The following is a 24,209-nucleotide window of genomic DNA, read 5'->3' as shown; positions in this document are numbered from 1 at the left end:
GAGCATTTCTGTGCACTTTTACAGGGTGTTACATCATGCTGCAAATTTCAAAAAGTCGGCCATGAAGGCCTGTGGGGACGAACGGCCCCTCAGGCTGAAATGTTTAGTATTCACTGCAGACGTGGGCCATAAAGTTGGTGAGAATACTTCTCTTTTATTTGCCCGTACATCAGAGAGGTCATTTCTAAGCTGCTCTTAAAACGTCTTGGTGAGGTAACCCTGAAAGCTTGTGGCAGTCCAGTGAGAACTGTGGATGTGAACTCAGCATTTCTGAGTGTTTGAAGCTGCATGCTTTCATCCTCCTGCAGCTGAGATGTGCAACCAGAACCTCTCAGCTGTCAGGAAGATGTTGGACATGATTCTCAGATCAGTCTCCGTAGCCAGCGTTTCCACTCTACTCACCCTGCTGTGGTGTCTGTTGTTGATCCTGTTGTCAAGGTTGGCAAACTTTGAGGTTCCCTCCTGCAAGACACGAACAAGGGGAAGCTTTTCATTTATTCACTCGAGTTTAAACAGAAGGAGAATTTTTATTGACATGTTTATCTTATATTACGCATCTAGCTGAATAAAACTAAAAGTCACAATGCCATATATATATATATATATATATATATATAAAATGGTTATCTCAAATTGTTGTCCTTTAGCATAAAGACAATGGTCATTATGCTGAAGAAAAGTGATTTTTGTGCTGCAGCCAGTATTTTAACAGCTATACTTGGATTTGACCTATAACAGTAACAAACTGATAAAATAGTGTATGTTCCTTCTCCGCTTGAATAATCTCCAGTTATCTGGTGAAAATAAATGAACTAAAAGAATTTGGAGAATTTTAAATGTGCAGTCTGCTTTTTGGCCACTTGGGGGACAATAAAAAGAAACCTGACATTTTCCTTTGGAAGAAGATTAGAGCCACTGAAATAAATTTGCCAAGAGAAGAGAACCAACTTTCTGGAGGAACATGTCGGATTGAAGTGATTTTTATGTAGACGATGAAATTTGGAGTAAAAAAATCTCTATTTGGTGAATAAAGTCAGATTAGTTTGTTTTTTTTCCAATGCCTTTTATCCTCTTTTGTAGTATCAACAATCAACAAAATAGAGCAAGAAAATATGACTCATCCTGCATTATGAGAGTTACATTGCATTCTGTTGCTGTAACAAGATGGTGCAACAACGCAGATGGATTTTTCCCTCATTTTCTTAAATAAACAGATCATTTCATTGTTATATTACATTTTGCCAGTGAATAAAGCCAGCTGACCAAAAGGTGAACCAATGAACCACCATCTTTCCCATTTTTCATGTACTCTTAACATTTTGTTAGGTTTACTTATACAGTAATTTCCTCAGGATTTTATAATTTTACCTTCTTTAAATCTTATATTAAATACATTTCAGTAATTTCCTTCATTCTCCTGTATAATATCATCAAAATCAGAAACATCCTGTTCCTGACTGTTGCATTGTTGTGTTTTTTCCAGTTATGCAAGATTAGCATTTATTGCTACAATTAACTTTGTGATCTAGCTGTTTTCTTATTCCTTCACACTTGGTCCAGTGCTTCTGTGGCTGTCTGACTCTTTCATGTACTCAACATTTTGTTAGGACATTTCTTACACGGAGAACTTTTTACTAATTGATGTTGCATGTTCTGAAGCTTAGGTATTGTTTGGAATTGGAATTAACTGGATGAATTAAATACATTTAGACTAACTTACATACATAATTTGTAAGATTTGAACTGAACTAAATTCTTAGGTCGCTTTTAGTATTTTATTAGTTCAACCAGACAGATTTCTTCTTCCTGGAAATAATGTTAACAATTTGCAGTCGCCCGCAGAGAGTTTTGACTTGAATCTCACAGGGAATTAATGGAAATAGCTAAAGATTAGGGTGATGAAACGGAGGCTTTCCAACCACAAAGAGTGAATCATCAAATATAAATTGTAAGAAAAAAAGCCAGTCAGCCATTATCAAAAATCTTTGATCAACATTAGGCCCTCAGAAATGTTCATATATTATTGAAAAGTGTATTAATAATTTTTAACATTACTTTTTATTTACTTTACAATGTAATAAAAAGAGATTTTTTTTAATTGATACTCCTTTTATATTATAATAATATTTTTGTGAGATGGTTGGTTAAATGTTAATTATTGAAATTTAAATGGGCCAGTGGCATGAATAACTTTGAGCTTTATTTGTTTTCTGGAAGTTGTATATATTTTTCTTAAATTTGTATGTTTTCTCGTATAAACGGTTGGATTTTTTGCAAATATTCCATTGTGAGATAATGCTACTACAATGAAAGTTACCTTTAGAATAAGGTTGTTGTTTTTTGTTGTTGTTGTTTTTTTTTACCAGAAATGCCAATAATCACAGAGGCTGCTTCTTCATTCCTGTGATGTTATCTCCAACACAGATATTAAACACTGGGAAAGCACTGAGTGTTTGTTTCTGGAGGGGATTCACACAAACTGCAATTTGCAAAACTCTCTTGTTGCAAAAAGACCCAAAACAGAGTTTAATTTAATCACTGCAATGCTTTCCGACCCACCTCCATTCATTTACTTTGCACTAAAGCATATTAAGGGACACAAGAAAAACTGCAGAAATGGGGACTTCTGAAGATTTTTACGCGAGGCAATGAAAAGCTGAGCAGTAAAAACATCAGACGGCAGCCAGGAGCGCCGATCTCAGAAGAAAATAGCTCTCAAACCAATTCAGAACGTCACAAAAAAGAGCTGCTGAGATCTCACTTTTTATCACCGACGTGTCAATCTGCAAACAGCAAATCTCTAAATAAACACATCAATTCACAATTGACTGGGTAGTTTCATGCTATGCCATGACCCTGAGCTCAGATTTCTCACTGAAGCAGATGAGATTATATCAGCAGTTTTAGCATGATTCAGCTTTCCAGGCACACAGAGTAATTTATTTCCACTGTCATTAATGCGCTCTTTATTCCCACAACAACTCACCTCCTTCAGGAGTTCTCTGCTCTGTGAATAGTTGTCCTTGTCTGAGAATATTTCTGCCAGCTCCTCGTATCTCCTCAAGGCCTCTCTGCAAAAGAAAACAACTGTCAGTGGAAGATTCATGTGTGTTCTTGAATTATTCAAGGTAACAAAAGTGTAATAAAGGAAGATTGTGCAAGCACAGCTGAGTCTCAGAAAGCTGAAGGCATATTTAAACTGGAAAATGGGTTTATGTTCAGTAGCAGAGATTTGAACAATTTTTTTATGGGAACAACACAGTGTATGCCTGGTTAGCTCAGCTGATCAGAATATGGTGCTAATAATGTCAAGGTCATGGGTTCAATCCCCATACTGGCCAATTCACATCTAAAGTTTTAATAAAATCAACACAGAAATAAAGGATGGAGAATCAAATATTTTGCCTGTTAATTCTGAAAAACATTACAATATGAGCATTTTTCTTAAATTTTCATTGTTAAGATCAAGTACGTCTTTCTTAAATCCATGGAAACTCAAAAGTGTGTATGGTCAGTTAGCTCAGCTTGTCAGAGTATGGTGCTACTAACACCAAAGTCATAGGTTCAATCCCCATACTGGCCAATTCAAATCTAAAACTAACATATAACAAAAGGCTAGTAAATCCAATATTATACATATTGATTTTGAAAAACTGTAGAATATGAGCACTTTTCTTAAATTTTGTTAAGATCAAGTACGTATTTCTCAAAAGAAAGGAAACTGAACCGTGTGTATGGCTGGATAGCTTAGCTTGTCAGAGCGTGGTGCTAATAACTCCAAGGTAATGGGTTCAATCCCCACACTAGCCAATTTAATTCTAATGTATTATTAAAATCAACACAAACAAGAGGCTGGAAAATCAAATACTATAGATATTGATTTCAAAAACCATTAGAATATGATCACTTTTCTTCAATTTTCATCGTTAAAAACAAGTACGTATTTCTTAAATACATGAAAACTCAACATATGTAAGGTAGGTAGGTTAGCTCAGCTTGTAAGTGCGTGGTACTAATACAGCTGAGGTCATGGGTTCAACATTCATACTGGGCAAATAAAATGTGAAGACTTTCAGACAACACTTCAAAACTAAAAACTGCTGGGAAAATAAAATCAAAACTAAAACTGTGGGAAAATAAGAAATGGCTCAAAAATAAGATAAACACTTCAAAACTGAAAACTGCTGGGAAATAAAATCAACACATAAAAAGGCTATAATATCAAATATTATACATATTTATATAGAAAAAAATTATAATATGAGCACTTTTCTTAAATTTTCATTGTTATGGTCAAGTATGTATTTCTTAAGTCCATGGACACTCAACAGTGTGCATGGCCAGTTAGCTCAGCTTGTCAGAGTGTGGTGCTAATAACACCACACTGTTATTAGCAGGCTGGTGTGGGTTCAATACCCACACCAGCCTGGGTATTGAACCCAGGCTGGTGTTCAATGTTAAAATTCTAACATCATAATAAAAGCAACACAAACCAGAGGCTGGAAAGTTAATTATATATATTGATTTTGAAAAACTTTAGAATATGATCACTTTCCTTTTTATTTTCGTTAAGATCAAGTACGTATTTCTTAAATCCATGAAAACGTAAAATTATGTAAGGTATGAAGGTTAGCTCAGCATGTAAGCGCGTGGTACTAATACAGCTGAGGTCATGGGTTCAATGTCCATACTAGGCAAATAAAATCTAAAGTCTTTCAGACAATCAACACTTCAAAATAAAAAATGGCTCTGAAATAAAATCAACACTTCAAAACTAAAAACTGCTGGGAAATAAAATAAACTATGATGCATGTTAATTTTGAAAAACATTAGAATATGAGCACTTTTCTTCAATTTTTAAGATCAAGTACGTATTTCTTAAATCCATGGAAACTGGAAAGCGTATACAGTTGGTTAGCTCAGATAGTCAGAGCTTAGTGATAATAATGCCAAGGTCATGGGTTCAATACCCATACTGGCTAATTCAAATCTAAAATCAACACATAAAAAAAGGCTGGTAAATTACATATTGATTTTGAATATGAGCACTTTTCTAAAAATGTCATTTTTAAGATCATCTAGGTTTTTCTTAAATCCATGGAAACTCAACATTATGTAAGGTAGGTAGGTTAGCTCAGCTTGTAAGCGCATGGTACTAATACAGCTTCAAAATCCAGGAAAATAAACTATGATGCATGTTGATTTTGAAAAACATTAGAATATGAACACTTTACTCAAATCTTCATTAAGATCAAGTGTATTTGATCTTAATAATAAGTGGATTTTGAGTTTTATCATCAAATCCAAGGAAACTCAACATTATCTTCGACCAGCTTGGGTTAGCTGGTCAGATGATTATTAGTGTGAATCCCTCCAGCATTCTCACTAATGATTGCAATGATTCACTAAGGATTGCAAGAGAACTACGATGTCATAGTGCATTTATTTTCTAGCAAGACGAAGACCCAAAAATCTACCGAAAGCTATGCAAAGAGCATTTCTCATTATCTGTTAATGGATGAATTCGGTTGACACACACCTGTCCGTTTCCTGCCAGGTCCTCCTCAGCCTGTGGATGGGGTTGCTCTGCAGCGCCGACACGACGGCATACAGGGAGGAGAAATTCTTCCTGGCTCTGCATTCCTGTTCAAAGACACAGAGCAGGACTGCTGAATAAAGGCTTTTGCTTGAAGACATGCTGCAACAGAAAACATCTTCGGATGTGTGTGCGTGTGTGTGTGTGCATGCATGTGTGCGTGTGTGTGTGTTGGAATGCCTATCTGGCATTAAGTTATACTTTCAGTTAATGACTCCACATTTCCAACAAACACAGGAAGTTACCTTTTCATTAAATGGGAGAAATAAGCTGCTCATGTAATTCAAACTGCAAGCTGCATTTGATCCTAAGGGTTTTTCAACATCAAACTGCTCCTAATATTACAGTTAAGGTTGATATTTTATAATTTTATCATCATTTACCCACAAATATGCAGCTGTGTTTAAACTCTCAGTGTTTCTAGTAGAAGCCAGGATTGAGTTTCTCTTTGCATTTTTTTCCTGAAAACAACCAAACATCCAGGTTTCTACACAACCTGTTTTTCTGTCAGCTACTGTTGTGAGTTCACTTCCATTTGCACACATTACCCTGAGAAAAGGGTCATTATGAGAGGATTATATGTGCCAAGTTGTGTGAAAAGGCACAACTGATATATTTTAATGCTTTCACACTTGAACTTATGTGCTAACACTAACTTTTTTTAGAAAAGGCAAAGGCAAATATTTTATCTCCCGTAACATAAAATAATGTGTTTATATGAAATTTTTTAAAGAGAATACAAGCAAATTTTAGAGTTTCAAAGTCAAATGGTTTTTTGTTTTTTAGAAAAAACTGAATTTTTCTAGAAAAACCTTGAAAATTATGAGTTCAAAAAGTCACAAATTTGTAAGAAAAAGAAACTCAAGAATTCTGACACACCTGTCCATGTGTCAAAACGGACAGATGTGTTCGTTTTGACCGGTGTCAAACGGACACCGGTCAAAACGTGTCAAAGCAGGTGTTTTGACACAGGTGTCCGTTTTGACACACGGACATAGAATATTTTTTAGACGAATCTCAAAATTTCTAGGTTCATATTTCTAGAAAAATTTTCAACTTTGAAAACTTAAGATTTTTCTGGAAATTTTCAGTGATTAATCACAGAATTGAAGAGTTTTTCTGGCAGAAATGTACTCCTTTTTTTCTATCTACAAAGTTCCTAATGCACCGTCGTAGTTTGAAGATCTGATGTCTTTAGTCCGCTGACCTCTGCAACACTGATCCATTTCTCCAGCAGTCGGGCTCTCTGCTGGCTGCGCAGCTTCGTCGGCCAGAGACACGATGCTAAGACGGCGTTGGCTAACTTGTTGAATTGCCGTATGGTGGCCCGGACAGACCAACAAACGCCCTCCCTGCCCTTCTTGTCCCTCTGAGACCACAGCGAGCCGAGACAGTGGTACGGCACCAAACGGACAAAAAGCTCCTGGAAGAAAGATTTTAAAAAGTCCCTCAACATGAACATTTGTTTTAAAATAAGCCTTTTCAATCCTAAAAAACAAAGCAAACTTACAGTTTCTATCTTTGTGAGCTGCTCAGCGATGACAGCAGCAGGGAATCCCAGGACGCTGGTGGGTTCAAACTTTGAAGGATCAGGAGGAGGGCTGCTAGAGCTGCTCTGATCTGCAGAGGCAGACAAAACAGAGTGATTTCCTCAGAAAATTCAGTTGAAATACAGCATTTAGCTATCAGTCAGGTTTGATAGGAAATAAAGAGAACATGTTTTCTCGAGGGAAAGTAAATTTGGTTCCTGACTGTAGAAGGTTAAGTCATAAAGCCATATTTTTTTATATGACAAATAATTTTCCAGTCAAAATATATTGATGAAAGACCGCTCACTGCCTGGATTCCAGTTTCACGTTATTTTAAAACATTACAGTTTCAAGCTCAATAAACTTAGGTCACTTTATCTATCAATTATTTTCTTTAAGAACTGAATTTATGTTAATTATGGGCAATATTTATTTCTTAATTTTATTCTAGTATAATTTTTTGCATTTCTAATTGATAACTTTTGCTCAAAATTATAATTATAACAAAGGAACATGATTCTCGGGCTGCACAGGCTACCATAAACTAACTAAAACTAACTTGTCACATTCTACATTTTTACTTTTGAAAGCTGAAAGGCACAGAAAAGTACTAATATCCTTTAAAATAAATGCTTTATAAAAACATAAGCACTTGACCAGCATTTATTTGACAAGTTCTTTGATTGTTCTCCCACTTCTATATGTAAACAATTCTTACAGCTAGCTCGCTCACTAGTATTTTAGTGAAATCCAGCAGTCGTGAAAACAGTGCACAGTAATGCTTTTATTAGTTTTTATTCTTGCTCTATTCCAGATGCCATTGTGTTGATTCTGTAGCAGTGTTTATTAGCATGTTAGATTATGTATGCTGGTCTCAGTAAGAAAATGCCACAGTGTTATTTTCATACGGCGAGATAGTTGGACCAGGGTATGGAGGAAGGCTGACCTACATGCTGAGAAGTGCTTAAGCCAGCTTCACTGACAACAACAATCAAACTCATTAGGTTGTGTTTCCCAAACTCCTGTTGTTGTGCAATCAAACTAAAGCTCCAGCTGGATTTGAGGCTATGCTGCCGCCACATGATCGGTTTACAGGCTAACAGCATGAATAGGTAGGATTTTGAGTTAATTAGCTGCTTGGCATGCAGCAAAATAATCACTGTCAACAAGATTATGCATTCAAAATAATCTTTTAAACCTTATGGAGAATTGAGGAGAGGTAAAGATAGAGCTATCAAGTGATAGTTATGTTTTCTAAAATTTCTAAAAATCTATAGAAGAAGCAGCTTCTAATTCCTTCATTACAAAACTTTACTGAGAGAACAGAAAAACCATTAGCATTCATGATGCAAGTGACTAAATAAATAATCACCTTTTTCAACTGCAGAACCTTAGATTCATAATAAATCAGAAACCAAACTAGGAATATAAACTATGACAACATGTCTAAAATATTTAGTCATTTTCTATGTAATCTGCATTTGTGATTTAAAGTGGAAAGAAAATTTCTGTTCATTTGAACAGCAGTCAGAAGAGACCTCTGTGTTTGTCGGGGAGCAGGGCTCTCTCGCTGAGCTCCTCGGCCGTCCGGAGGAGGCGAGCTCGAAGGTCAACAGCAGACGAGGAGTCCTGAGGCAGCAGAGGAGCCAGACGCAACAAACGAGACGGATCTCCGAGGTTCCTGAAGTCTTCAGGATACTCCGAAAGCCACGTGCTGAACACAGTACACACCGCTCTGCGTGGACAGGAGGTAGAAAAGAAAGCTGGAATCTGCTTACAGCCAAAAATAACTTGTGAGAAGCAGAAAAACAAGTTGAAAGAAAAATGAAATATTCAGGGTTTAGACGATGGCGGCTTCAAAGTCAGTAATTTAGATTAAAACTGGATGTGGTAAAAGAAATATGACTGTATTTGAATAAAGAAAGCATTTAAAGTAGGGAATCACCTTTTATCATTCTCGTTGCCGATACAGATACCTGAGGTTTAGTATCGGCCGATAGTGATTCAGAAAACAGCACTGAATTCACTTAAAATGTCTCTTTCTTTTAAATACAGACACAAATGTACTGTATTATATATTTACCAGTACAGCACACTTAAATACACCAACAGCTTCACAAGCTTAGTCACACTGTAAAATAAACAATGAAGAGATTGAAATTCACAAAAACAATAGGTTGACTACCTTGGTTTACATGTTTTTTTTACTTTCAAAAGGTTCAGAAAGTGCAATTTGAAATTCTAAAAATAATGTAAAATAAATAATACAGCATGACGTCAGTCAGAGCACAAAGCATAGAACTGGACTCAATAGATTTCTGCTTAAGGATTGGGCAAATCCATAAAGACGGATGTTAGAAAAAATATCCTTAATAGCTTCACTAACCACAAGCAGCCATGTTCACATTTAATTTAACTCACTTCACTGGCGTTTATGTAACAGAAACATATTACAATATATTACAAAACTATGCATAACCCTTAATACTTCAAAGCAAAAGTAAAACCAACAGTCAAATAAAAATTCAATCTTTCAACAGCAGAAGCAAGAAGCAGAAGTGTTTGCAGAAGAAGTCGTTACATGCTTTCTTTGCCTGTTTACGTTTTTTTAAACTCACTTGTTGAAGGATTGTCTTGTCTGACTTCTCTCGCTGTCCCCAGGCGGATTCTCTAATCTGTGAACGAGAAATAAAAATTCATTCAGCCAAATATAAATAATAAGATCTTTCAGCAGCAAACACATTCATCTAGGAAATGCAACAATGACGCAGCTTGTTCAAGAGGCAACCCTGTGGCGATACTGTGGTGATATTCAGTCACTCTTCATAGCAAAGTAAGACGGCCCAGCAGTGTGAAAGACGTCAACGACACTTCAAACACCACAATATGAAAATACTGGAATCTAATTTCTAAAATAGGTCAGGCTAACTTCATATTAGCCTCAATAGGAAGGCTAACATTAGCCTAACGAGCTCCAACACTCAACACAAAGGCTTTTCAGTTCTGCTATTACAGCTGTATTAGCATGTTTCCTCACAACATACATTTTTACTAAAACTACGGGAGGTTTCTGCACCTCTACCAACAGTTTCAGTCCATCTTTATTCATACTCTGTTTACTGTCAACCTCTCCAGTGAAAGGGACTATGGGGGAATTTAAACTGAGTTTATGTACAAACAGATATTTCCAGCTCTGTCAAAGTAAATCATACCAAAATGATCTGAAATGTGTGGAGAAGGTATGTGTTGTTTTCTGCTGGTTAGAGTTCTGCTCCAGAAGGAACGGTGCTAATACTGACCTCAGAGTTTGAATGGTTTGGCATCAGCATCAAGAGGTTGTAGCATTAGCATTAGCATGAGGACAGCATTGTCCTCCTTTTTCACACAGCACTAATTACCATGGTATGATATCATATAGATTATAAAGCACCACCATCTTTTGCACGTTCAAAACAGACGGGGAACTCTTATGCTCTTTTATAAATATTAGAAACCTCACTGCACTCTTGATGCACTCCAAAGGACCTCTTACTTAACCTAATCATTGAGAAAAATGATAAACAACTGCATTTCTAAGTGAGGCACCAGTCTGATATATGTTTTAAAAAAGCAGTAAGGAACTCCATGCAATGTGTCAATGACTTTAGAAAGAGTTTTCAGGGGGTTTTATAAATTACAAATACATTTACAAGATCTGATTGAATTTGCATGCAAACCAGAGTATGTGGCATGACATACTGCAACCTAAATTTTCTCTGCATGAGAGGAATTTGTGAGAACCTAAAGTGTTTCTCGCTTCTTGAAGAAGTGCCAAGGAGACAGTATAAATCAGGAGGTAGAGATAATACCAAGAAAAGGAATGTTGAGGAGGAAATATTCCTCTAGGAACCAGAGCAGAACAAATGTGTCATTTTTCTTTGTGCTGAGAACCATTAGCGAGCATTTATGGTCGGATGTTTTTCCTCTAATTCAACACAGAATAAGCGGTCCCTTGTCCCAGAGGAGTAAAAATCCTACCAGACAGGATCAGACTGATTCAGGCAGTGCAGCCGACCAGACAGGAAGCAGCTTCAGTTGCTGAAGATTGCTGCAATATGAACTGAAATAAAACTCTATTTTCAAACCTCGACTTTGCCAGTTACCTACCTGTCAATGAGGATGTCCAGCACTCTCTCTGTAGAGGTGAAGGACCGATAGGTGGACAGGAAGATGGAGATGAAGGAGGAATCTCCCAGTGAGAAAGAGTGGAGGAGGTGCAGCACCAGCTTCTCTTCCGTTCCAGCTTTCACGCACTGGGAACGGGAAACGGTTGACTGGAAGTCAACAGGAAGAGAGGACAAGACACTTGACATGCCTGCAGAGTTTTCTGAAACTGAGTCAAATTGAAAGTAGCTTACCGCTGGACTGTTAGGGCTGGCATGCTGCTGTTTGACCACGACCGTGTAGATAACCCCTTCGTCTTCCTCCTCCACCACAGTGGACTGTAAAGCAGGGAAAATGTGAGGAAAATCTGATTTATCTAAACTCTGCTTCCAGTCAGCCGGACTTTGTTTTGATCCTTTAAACTGATTAATTCCCAAAGTTTTCTGAAACTCTTTTTTTGTACTTTAGCTTGTTGTTTGGATAAAAATAAGTAGATGATTCACTGTTTTTACCTTCAAACTAAACACTCTGCACTGTTTATTCTGGACAAATGCCCCCCATGTGTAATGAAAACAATGCACACATCTTTGAACTCATTTCCTACATTTAGCTAAAGCGACCCTGGTTCAGCCTGAGGGAAAGTCCCTGACACAGTTACCCCATTTTGCTGCCCTACTAACTCACAGACCCCAGAGTGCAAGCTGCGGCGCGGAATCCGGCCATTCTTACCAAATCCAGAGGGCAGTACCAGGTAGTCTTCATGGGTGAGGACTCCGCCTGAGAAGAAGACAAAACAAATCGCATCATGAGGTTTTATATTTGAAGGTTTTTGGATGGTAAAATCTAGAAGATAATGACAAAAGGGCAGAAAAGTTAAAAAGTTAGGCCTTTGAACTATTCCTTGAAGAATAGTTCAATTGAAGAATTGAACTAGTCTTCAATTCTTCTCAGATCTGAAGAATAGTTTTGTTAGAGATTCCAGAAGAAGAGCCAACATGACTGAAGTTTTCTGCAGTTTGTGCCTGTCGCTGTGCACTGTCAGTCAGCAGGATGAAACAAGGCTCCTAAAACATCCTCTAGAATACAAGAGACTCAAATTTGACTCATTTGAAATGTTCTGGCTGTGGCGTCTCCCACAGTGTGCAAAAAAAAGAAATGTAAGGTAGCTTAGTTTTATACTTCAAGCAGCGTGTCTGACTGCAGGAAGCCTGACTAAATATTCAGTTAGTATCAAATACTTTATGATATGAGAGAATACTAAAACCACACTAGGATTTGATTTAAATTACAAGAATAAAGTCATATTATTATGACAATAAAATTATAATATTAGTGGGATAAAGATCCAATGTAGAAAGTCATAAAATTACCTGAACAAAGTCGCTTTAGCAAGAGTAAAGCTTCGATAATTATCAAAATCTGGCATCATAAGCTGGCCTAGTCCAAGATTCTTCCTTCAAAATACACACAATCTTTTCAAAATCCTGATATTGATAATAATTTGATGCGGATATGTTAAAAAGTTCATTATTTGTAAAACTGATCCGAAAACAGTACTTCACAAAATGCTCAACGTTCCTCATTGTAATTTTCTATTATGTTTCATGGAGGAATTAGGAAAGTCATAATAACAAATTTTACTGGGCAGTTAATGGTCCCAATAATTATTGCAATAAACAATAATATTGTTGTTTTGAGACTATTTTAAATAATTACATGGATACTGGCCTAATAATTGAAGTTTGCATGCAAGTAATACTTCTTGTCATTCTTGTTTCTGCAAGCCAACCAGTAAAACACCTAAAAAAAACACGGCAAAAACAAATAAAGACTCACATGTTACCACATGCAGACAACCTTTCTAATCAGCTCCAGTCCAATATGATCAATACACAGAAACCTGCCTCTGCAGCATTAAGGCTCAGGCTTATCACATTCACACACACACGGCTCTTGGGTTGCAGGATCCTGCAGTCGAACTCAGGTTGCACAGAGCTAATGAGTCACAGCTCTCTCTCTCAAAGAGAAAAGTGTGATATGTGCAGCTGCTCTCCAGAGACATTTGAATACTGCCAAAACAGACATAGTGATAAGAGGCAGATGACCTATTACTAACACGAACTGCACAGGTGGTACTGTATCACTTTATCTGAAGGAACGTCACAGATAAATCATGTTTTACAAATGAATAAACATGTTTTCATCGTACAACCCTCAAAGTTTTACAAAACTTTTTCTTTTATATCTTCAACAGAAACAGCAGTCCCTTTCTTCCGTCCCTTCTTTTCTTTTACATTTCTGCACGTAAATAGAAAAGCAAGAGGATTTTTATCCCAATTTTCAGAATGAAAGACTTTAAAACTATGAAAATGATCTTTCTGTATTGTTGGTTGTATTTAGATTACAACATATAACTCTCACATCAACCAATATCGGAGCTTATTGATGTGCAAGAGCCAAGTGCTGGGTCATGCTTTCCGAGGTGTGATCTTCAGACTACTTGGTGTGGCGGCTCTGACTGAGTCGCTGTGAGTCAACTGTTTTGATCTCCATAACACAACCGAAACACCTTGGAGACACACTCTGATGAGAAAAACACCAAAATCCTTACATCCCCTAAACTTTGACAAAAGCAAGTTTTATTTTCCAAATATAGAATCACAAAGATCCAACTCAAGTTAGCTCTTGAAAAGGCAAGTTCAAGGTCCCAGAGCGAGCTTAGTGTCCACGTTCACAGCAGCAGGAGGGACATGCGGTCTGACCCACATCAGGTTTATGGTTTTATTAATCATAATAAACCCATTTATCCTCCAGTGGCCTCTCTCACGTTGCCTGAACTTGGATTGACCGAAGGTCAGCGAACGCTCCTTACATTCAAAGGGCATTAGAAGCAAACATGTTCCACCTCTGGATTTTATCTCAACCCGTTCTGGACAAACCTGCCGACATTTCTGTCGTTTCTCATGAACTCAGCACATATACACACCGAGAGCAAAAGAGAAAACTGTCACAGAAGTTACCTCGTCCCGGGCAAGTACAGGCAGGTAGGAATCCTTGAGCTTCCTGGAAATTTTCAGGATGAAGCCGTGAACATTTCTCCCATTTTCTCCTTCCCTTTTCATCTGCGCTCCCCTCGTTTCCAGAGATCTTCAGAATCCAAACCGATTTCTGCAGGTTTATCCCGGTAAAGCATGCCTCTCTACACACACAACGCCAGGCTTTGTTACACACCTGAAGCAGGACTCAAGTCAAGTCCGGCCCCCGGCAGGCAGCATCATATGGACACACCCATTACACACACAAACACACACCCTCCCCCCCACACACTCACACACACTCCACAACACTTTAAGAACATGCAGGTGTCCATAAAACAGTTAAAGTGAATAACTTTTCTTCTACATGCATATTACATATGCATATAAAACATTTGCATCAAAAAGATAATATATTCACATAATCAAAGGCCTTCATCAGTGAACACACACACGCACGCACACACACACTGAGAGACAAAGCCCTGAAGCCTTTTCCAGAACAATGCCCCCTCTCTTCTAGTCTCCCCCCTCTCCCTGCTCTGCTTCCCTTACGGATGACCTTCCCATGTAGATAAACCAGTTGGACCATGTATCCGCTTTAATGCAGTGTGACATTCACCCGCCTTAGGCTTATGCTATCATTTAAAAAAGCTAACCCTGTGCTTGTAAGCTATATAAAAAACCTCCACATCTGCTAGTAAGGAAGCTGTTTGTTTAAGTAGCTAATATCATTAAAGAGAGAAAGAAAACTCATGATATCCCATTTTTACAACTCTGAGGCTGTGAATAATAGAGAAAATGTTCCAAACTCAACCTGTCAGTTGTCTTCACCCGCCTATCGTTGCAGGGTTACAGTCGAGAGGTGGCGTAAATACTGGGAAAACATCCACACTCATGCTGTAGGACGATTTAGAAAGACCAATCAGCCTCTCATGAATGGCTTTGGATTTCCACAGGAACACAGAAAAAGTAAACGCCAGGCAGAAAAACCAAGGTCAAGATTCAAACCCAAGACCTTCTTATTGCAGGGCAATAGCGGTGTGGCAAAGTTATTATAGTTAAATAAAACTAACCAAATAAATGAAAACTTCAATTGAGAAAACATTTTCCTTAACTAAAATAAATAAAACTGATAATTTAGCTAAAAGGAATTATATTGTGAGTTTATAAAAACTAACTAAAACAGACTGAAATTATGTAGATATAATGTCCTTTGTTTTTGTGTTTATGAATATATTTATTAGCCTTTCAAACTGATGTGAAATTGATTTTATTTTTATGTTTGCAACATAAAAAAAATTACGTCAGTCCATTCTCCTCCCGGTGGAACTGATGCTAGTCTGCAAAATGCCAACAGCAAAACTGGGGAGAAAACTTCAGTTGGTTGTTCAACAATAATTTAATCGGTTTGTTGAAAATGGTACCTCCTGTTAAATTATTCATTACCCAATCGATGTACACATAATCATAATATACTATTTCACCTTTTTGAGTTCTGTGGCTAAAAATGAACCAAAGTATAAAAAAATCTAAAACTACTACTATACCAAATTAGTGGACGAGAACTAAACTACTGTAGCCGTGTTGTGTATTCCTGTCTGAAGTAAAGTCGTCTCTGGCAGAGTGATCCAGTCTGCGTTTACCTCAAAGGAAACTAGTCTCTGTACAGTTGTCTTTTTCCAGACGCTGCTTCTAAAACATCTTCAGATTTTTGAGAAATGAAATCATTTCCAGCAGAGCACCAGTCTTCTAAAGTCTGACTAAATGTGGGTCAGAATGAGCAGAACCTTTTTCTTCTTTGTTTAGTTGTTGGCTTTTCAAAGACTACTTGTGGATAAGAGTTGTGAACACAGGCTGCTGCTGAGAATCACATGAATCGAAGTGTTTTTAAAGTACTTTGCAGCTTTTCATCTCTTGGGTTTATTGGAAAAAAAGTGTCCACTGTGTTTGTACTGTTTGTCAGATCAGATCTGCTTTTGGAGTCCTTTGCTCTCTTTATTCTTAAAGTTCCCTCAGTTCCCCCGGTTACATACAGGAAGCACATAATAAGTGGAAACAAACACAGGAAACAGGACATGCTGCTGCGTTGAGAAGCTATTTCTCTTCCTCTCTCCTTCCATCAAAACTAAAGCTGCTTTAGCTTCTCCAAAACAGCGTCATTTATTAAACAGCAACAAATGAGGGAAGAAAAATCTCTCTTCTAATCTTTCACCACGTCCCATGAGACTCCAACCTCCAAAAGATAAAACAGCTCCTCCATTTTTCCTCACTTAAAAGCCTCCTGGCTAACTTTCTGTGAACATTTTAAACCGTTTGTCCAAACTTGAGGTCATAAATGCTTCTGGAGGATTTATTTAAGGATAACCATTGTTTTTTTTAGTGTTCCACAAACCAGACCTCTTCCTTCCTATCTTTCTCTTTGCTCCTCTTTGCACGCTTTCATCTGTTCATTCCCATGGTGCCTGTTATCTAATGCCTTTCAAGTAAAACTCTTGCATACTCAAGACAAACAAGTTATATTCTTCAGTCCTGATTACATTTAGAAATATTAGTAACGGAGCAAATTAAGGTTTAATGCAACATTGAAAAATGTGCAAGCATGGCTGAATCTATTGTTACACTTTCTGTTTATAATACTTGAACTAAGGAAGCTTGGAACTGGAATCTGACAATTTTCCGAATGACTGGCATGACGGCATACAGAGAGATCCAACAGCTAATCTGAAATAAAAATATTTGCATTGCATTTTAGAAACCGGCTACCTGAACAGGTGTGTTCACCTCTACAAGGTAAGACAAGTACAGTAATTTCCCCAAAATAGTCTGAATCTGAAAATTAAATAAACATCATTTAGCTGGATTATGCTGCTTCCAGGCATAATTTTCAAAAATAGCAACAAAAAAGACAGAGATACAGATCGCCATGCCTTCAAATCATCGTGGAAAGCACAGATGACTTTTTAAGCTTCTGACAGCTTAATACTGAAACTATGTATTTTAAGGCAACACCACAATCACATTGTTTCCTTTTGCAACATCATTGTCAGATACAATTACACACCTTATGAAGAGCATAACAAAGATGCTGACTGAAGCTGATAAGGAAGTTTTATTATCCACAGTAAAATGAATTCGTCAATCACCAAAGCCACTCAGAGAGAAAGAAGCCATCAAAGCAAAGCCAACTTAAAAGGCCAGAGGGCATCTTGTAAATTTCACTGACGGACAAATGCCATAATTTTTGGATACATATTCTATGGTCTGAGGATTTTGAGAAAAAAGGGCCAAAGTTTGCAGGTCTGAGATTATCAACCCAAAAGTAAAGTACGGGAGTGGCAGCATTATGTTGTGTGGTTATTTTTCTGAATGGGGGAGAAAAATCACCAAGGAAGTTAAAGTTTGGGCTCATGTTGGTCAGTGTGTTGGAGAATCCATCAGAAAACCCTGACATTAGTCCCAATGTGGAAACTACTGTAAGAAAAGGAAACTCAAAGTTATCTCTCATTTTCTGGCATTTTAAAAATAGAAATAATTTTCCTAACAAAAACATAAAAAGTGAAGTCTAATTTAATATGAGACAGTGTATATAAGCTTCTGCTCTCAGCTGTAGTTGTGGCTACAGCTGCATTCGGTCCAAACTTGTAACAAGAACATTTTCTATTCTCAGCTGTTCAATCATTTGTTGGAGCATAAACATGTTTTTTTCTGTTTGTTTGGTATATTACCCCTTTTATAATCAATGGGCAAGCTTCATTATTCACCTGAGGTTATCACTCCTGACTCAGATGTCCAAGTTTCCCTCATTAAAGTATGAGTAAAAGGCCTGTATTGGATTCCACTTTACTGAATGTCCTTGGAGACAGACTGGGAAACTGGATAGTGTTCATGGTGAGAGCAGCTGTGCATTGCCTCAGCTGGTCAAACCACAGCATGCATTATTTACTGCAGCCCAGCAGTTAACTTGTGACATGAGAGGAAATGTGATCATTTTAGAGAGTCCAGGAACCAAAAGGAGTTTCTTGAAAGTTCAGGATGAAGTTAAACAATAGAACCACAAGCAGGTCATCTGTTGCAAAGAAAAGAGTCGGGATAAAATGTTCCCAGCCTTCTGGTTATTTGTGAAAATACAAACCAGGAAACAACATCTGATCTGACTATGTGAAAATCACGGTGAAACCATCTGTTCAGGCCTCACTAACTCCCACTAAACATTAACAGAGCTGAACGCTCCTGTTCACGTCTTACAAATCCTGAATTACTAAACTCTGAACTGCTTAAAGACTGAGTTGCTTGATCAACAACACAGTGATACCAGCTACTGTTGCTGACATGAATCTGTTGCCAAGAAGACAAAGGCATTTGTTAAATGCATCCAGCTATGCTAACAATCATAAAAACAGAGAAACGTGCTAAAGCTACTTAGTTTTAGCGCATTTTGGTAAACAAAAGGCAAAAAGTTTACAAAACGCTAATAATGTACAGCTCTGAGGCAGCTTAACAGTAACTGTTAATGTCAGCAATGATGATAAATTGTCTCAGAATATTTTCCAGATTTTTACAAATATTTGCTGATTTGCATTAAACATAATAGATGAGTTTATTGAAGTAGTTTTCACAAATTCTGGTCAAACACCAACCAGGTAACCTCTAACAGACTGTTTAAAATTATTAACTATTAAAAAAACCTTTTGCAATTTGGCTTCAAAATAACTGACAATAGAAAATTATTTGAATAATTTAATTAGTGTGTGCAATATCTGCACAGGATTACTTAGATGCACTATTTAAATAAGAAGTTATATTTAGGGATATGTGTTTATTGTAGCATTTTCATATTTTTTTGGAGTAATTGTGTTAAAATCATTGTGTTTGTGGGGCTGACTGCAGTGTCACAGTTGCCTAAATAGACAACAAAAAAGATGTAAATAATTTGGTATCAGCATAAAATAAATAACACAATATATTGTTAAAACATTTTCAGTACATATTGGCCAACCCTAATTATAAGTCAAGTCCAAGTCCAACATATTTGGTGAGCTGGATGGACTTTAGCTTCACTTTTCAATGACATTTTGATTTATTGAAAATGATTGAAATTGCTGAATGTCTTCAAATGTTTTGGTGAGTTGGTTTAAAGTACATTATAATCCTGAGAAACATACAGAAATATCCAAAAAACGTTTAAATGTAGAAAAGTGATGATCAATTCAAAGGCAAGATTCATTGTTAAGACTGACTCTTGATAGATTATGAGACAGATTGAGAACATTAATAAAACTTGACATAGGGCAACAATATACCTTGCTATGCTGCTGTTTTGGGTGGAAATCTGCCTCATAACATGAAAATAATCAGCACAAGACGCAAAACGACAGTTGTATCCAGATGCAAGATTTCTCAAAATCAGCATTCAGATTATAAATTGAGAACTGTGTTTGTAAATTTATTACATCTTTTCATAACTAGTATGGAGTAGACTAAATGTATGATTTTTCTGCTCAACAATGGCAATTATGTACACATACACTCCCTTCATGTACGTCACATTGGCTTTATTTCCTCTGTTTTCTGAGAACCAGGCAACCGCATCTGATGTTTATTTAACAAACTAAAAACTGAACACAGATCATACGGTTTCATGTGACACTGCTCTGAATGCTGATAGCTGTGATGAAGCTAAATGAGCCTACAGTGTGTAAATCACTTTAATGTGTAAACCTCGGAGAACAGACGAAATCGGAAGTATCATTCATGGTTTATAAACGCCATGAATGTATTCACAGAACTGAGCCGCGGCGTCAGCACCAACTTCCCTTCACAAAGTTCTGCTACACGCTGCAGGTGGACAAAAACAAACTTACCTGTGAATTTTCCAGATTTTCGCTCCTCCCTGACTGGCTGCTTGGGGTTCCCCCATCAGGCGATAAGGGCCGGTAGCCAATGAGAGGCACCTCGCCTGACTCCACCCCCGGCAGGTTATAGCCACCTGTTCGCAGGTTACGGTGGAGCATGGTGCCGGCTGCCACAGACAGGAAGAAAACACAAGACAGCATTCAATGGTCAACCTTTGCTTAGATCAGAAACACCTAAACACGAATCTACTGCTAAACGTAGCTTAGTCTCTTTTTCAAGTCAACTGATTATTACCCTCCCAAATTATTTGCATCTTATGACAATAATTGCCTACATATTGAAACCTGTATGTTGGAAGCAGTCTGTTTGGGTTTCACACTGATGCACACAAGAGCTCTTCCTTTACCACTCCTGATTTAAATGGAGGACAAACACAAGGGGGAGGAGTGCAGCAGGGTCACATGCTAAGCCTATTTGGAATGCAAATACAGAATTACATTATCTGAGTTGCCAGGAACACAGCAGTCCAAGGCATATTTAGCTTGACATTTGTCAGAAAAGTATCTTTTTCAAGTGTGAATCAGCAAATAATTTACATCCCTGCTTAAAAACAAAACAACCGACTGTGAAAATTGTGGAGATGAACAATCCTTTACCGATCTTCATGTAGAAAACCAGGTTGCAATATTTTGAAAACACCGTGATTATGAAGAAATTCCTGGAGTTTATTTGCTCCAGGTTTCCAGTGAATTTCAGCTGTAATGTTACATCATAACATTTCTAGAAACAACAGCATGGCAAAAAGGAACTTTTTGCTGTTGTGGCGCGTTGCAGCCAGGAAATGGAAATATCTGAGTTCTTAGTTGTAAGTTTGAACTGGAGCAACACCTGAAGTTTCACATCCCACTCAGAAGGTGGGGGAAACTTTGACAACCTAAAGTTTGTTTCTACTATAGGGATCAAATTGGGACAGAAATGTAGAACTATTTATTTTAGCATTTTCGTTCTTCTTTCTGATTTTGCCTTGTTTTAAAACATTAACACTTAAAAATTTGACCTTATGACATTAATAGACCAAATCACTGAGTTCTGGCTTCAATTATTAGGGACACCAAAAAAAAGAATCAGTAATTATAAGTGTTTTAAATATTCTATTTTGCTTTTCAAAACAAACATCTCCTTGCTAAGCTTGTTGCAATAAGCAATTAATAATTTAATACATTTAAATGAGCTTGATCATTTCCATTCTGATGATTCGTAGTTTTTATTTAATTTTTTTCAGTTTGTGACTTTTATTTATTGTTTTTGGTTGTTTTCTTTTATTTTGGATATTTAGAACATCTTCTACTTCTAGTGTTAGGTGTCCTTCACAAAACTGATTTTTATTGGACTTTGAGAAGGCAAGCACACATTATTACATAATTATCAATATTTTACTTGAAAATGGTCTCAAAATAACAATATTTATTGTTTATTGGGATAATTTATGAGCCAGTAAAATTTGTTATCATGACAGGCCTACTTCTTGCATTTAAATCTGTATTAATCAGGCACTAAGATGCTGTACTTTAGACAAATAATTGATAAATAATAGACAATTACTCTTGACAAATAACTACATTTGTAAAACCAGGTTGAGCTCCAGAACAAAGCCTGAGCTGAAATGTTTATGAAGCACTTCAGTAACTTTTAAGGACATTTCCGATGAAAGAAACAGAAACAGTGGCGTTAGTGATGGGCGGCAGGCCTTGACTCATTTGTTTAACTCAGTCACTGTCCCGGAAAGCAGGCCTGGATTTGCATAGCAACCTTTCCTTCCATTTCCTTTTCCCCTCTTCGGTATTTGACGTGAAGATAGACATCGAGTAAACACTGTTTGAGGAAGAGAGGTGTAGGAGGGATAGAGATGTCCTAGTTGATAATGTAAAAGCTGATGAATACTCTTGTGTTGTGATTTTAGCTAAAGAGGTTTTGATTCTGCATGCTGTGTAAAACCTTTTGATTGTTCTCCTGAGAAAGACATGCAGAATCATTTTTATGAATGCTAAGACTGCATCAGCCCCAGCCTGGGTAATAATAACCTCCTGCATCAGAAAATAGCTCCAAAAAGCAGACCCAACTTTCTTCTTCTTTCCTGCTCGACTCATGCAGCTGCCTTTGTGCAATACTTTGTCTTACATCATCCCGGATTTGCTGTAAGATTTAAGATTCTGCTCGGTTTCTCAAGAGAGCAGCGTTGCAGTCTGCATGAAAGGAGGTGGAAAGGTGGGTAAGGGACGGGAGGGGGGGAACAGGCTGCAGGGGAAACAAGGCATCAACAGTGCAGCATGTGTTCTCACCAATGGCTGTGCAGAGGTCTGAAAGGCTGCTATTCAGAGGCTTTGACCAAAGCAAACAGCCCACATATGACTGAGGTATAAACACACACACATGCACATAAAGCTGGACACTAAAGTCACACTGGCATTAGCTGTATGATTCAGATATGTTCAGTCTGGGTCCTTCAGAGAGAAACGCTTGAAATTATGAGGGTTGTAAAAGTTTCTGCGTGCTGGCACTCCCATTAAAACACACAGCAGAGAACTAACTGCTTCCTACTGTGACTCAGATACTGTATGGTCTGAAAAAACAGGCAAACAGAGAAACACAGATAGAGGCAGCTGTGGGTGAACTCACTGAGAGCTGGGTCGCCACTTATCCAACTGTCAGGCGGATCAGAGGCAGCATCTGAGGACCGCTGCCGGGTAAAGAACGGCGGCTCAGCTGGGGGAAGTCGCGCCCATCGGTGCCACGGTCACTGCCGACAACCAGGAGGGAGTTTCCGTCCCTTACCTCACCTCTACGCCCTCCAAAGAGTCTCCCCCTCTCTATCAGCGTCCCCCACACCTCGCGTCTGTCCAGCCTTCAGCAGCTGATAACGCACTTTGGTGTGGCAGCAAACTCTCTCCTCCTCCTCCTCTTCCTCCTCCTCCCCCTGCCGCAGCCGCAGCTGCTCCCCCTAACGTCGCAGTTCCTGGATGTTTCAGCTCTCGGCGCTCTAGTAACAGATCCGTCTCTCTGAGTGGCTCACAGCGGCGGCGTGAGCCGGACGCCGCACACAACGCTGCGCAGTAACCGCAGACAGTGTGCCGCTCACCCGGGGAGTTGGAGCAGCTGAGAGACGCGACGCGGACGCGCTTTACGCACCGCTGACCGGCGCGCACGCCACGTACACTGTAAACACGCTCTGTGTGTTACCACCCTGAAGCACCCTGAACTTTTATCAGATGAATTTAAAGGTTATGGTCTGGTTGTTATTACATATTTAAATCAAAATGTGGACGCAATAAAAAAATATTTCAAACATTTAGAGGCTTATTAATACCTTGAAACTTTAAAAATGAGTCAAAGCTGTAAACATGGCTGTGTGATCCATGTTATCTCTGTCCTCATTGATCCTCACATGGATAGTTTACAATTAACCTGCAGTATAATCGCATATCCATCTCCGTGAATTAGAATATATTTAAATAAAAAAATATTACTATTTTTATTTCATTATGAGTGATAAAAATTACGACGGTGAATAAGACCATTGTAGTTCAAAAAAATTAATGAATTTCCATCAAAAAACATTTATTTGTCCAAGTGAACTGCAGCTGAAATCAGTAGGCATCTCAAACAGATGTATCCCAGACATGAGTTACCACTGACACTTTTCTAAGTTACTCCTTAAGCACAAACGTTTTTCTTTCTGCAGAAGAAAAAGAAACTGAACTGTTCCTCAGTGGTCCAAAATCTTCTTTACAGATGAAATCCAGATCCTTCAGTCTAGAGGAAGTATGAAGAATATGTCTGGATCTTGGGTTGTTTGAGTTTGTTTTGGGTTTACTTGTGTTCCTTAGTTCTTTCTGCTTGTTCTGCCTTATTTATATTTTTACCCTAGTTCCTTCTTCGTGAGTCTAGATATGTCCATTTCTTGTGTCTTGTCCTTTTCTTATTTAATCTATTTTTTATTATTATGTTTCTTATTTTGTTAGATTCATTTCCTGGTCCCCAGTGCTCTCTCTC

The 24,209-nt window shown here is 37.8% G+C and overlaps 1 protein-coding gene across 2 annotated transcripts in view; it reads right to left on the bottom strand.

Moving 5' to 3' along the window:
* rgl2 (ral guanine nucleotide dissociation stimulator-like 2) overlaps window positions 1–23,323 on the bottom strand; it is a 29,421-nt gene extending 6,098 nt beyond the window's left edge. Inside the window, exons 1-12 of one of the 2 annotated variants that reach the window (XM_007572885.2) lie at window positions 22,836–23,323; window positions 20,168–20,325; window positions 11,998–12,045; window positions 11,523–11,606; window positions 11,272–11,438; window positions 9,744–9,800; window positions 8,664–8,860; window positions 7,107–7,216; window positions 6,804–7,019; window positions 5,540–5,643; window positions 2,987–3,071; window positions 403–462 (exon numbers count right to left, since the gene is read on the bottom strand). In XM_007572885.2, coding sequence (XP_007572947.1) covers window positions 403–462; window positions 2,987–3,071; window positions 5,540–5,643; window positions 6,804–7,019; window positions 7,107–7,216; window positions 8,664–8,860; window positions 9,744–9,800; window positions 11,272–11,438; window positions 11,523–11,606; window positions 11,998–12,045; window positions 20,168–20,317 — 1,278 coding nt within the window. In that variant the 5' untranslated portion in view covers window positions 20,318–20,325; window positions 22,836–23,323. Of the gene's footprint in view, window positions 1–402; window positions 463–2,986; window positions 3,072–5,539; window positions 5,644–6,803; window positions 7,020–7,106; window positions 7,217–8,663; window positions 8,861–9,743; window positions 9,801–11,271; window positions 11,439–11,522; window positions 11,607–11,997; window positions 12,046–14,288; window positions 14,507–20,167; window positions 20,326–22,835 lie in introns of those variants that run through there. The other variant, XM_007572886.2, reaches the window with a different exon arrangement.
* Between the last annotated feature and the right edge of the window lie 886 nt (window positions 23,324–24,209).

This window comes from Poecilia formosa, unplaced genomic scaffold (assembly GCF_000485575.1).
Source record: "Poecilia formosa unplaced genomic scaffold, Poecilia_formosa-5.1.2 Scaffold310, whole genome shotgun sequence".
NCBI classification, from domain to species: domain Eukaryota; kingdom Metazoa; phylum Chordata; class Actinopteri; order Cyprinodontiformes; family Poeciliidae; genus Poecilia; species Poecilia formosa.
Note: the sequence above shows the minus strand (reverse complement) of the source record. Positions and strands in the feature narration are given on the sequence as shown.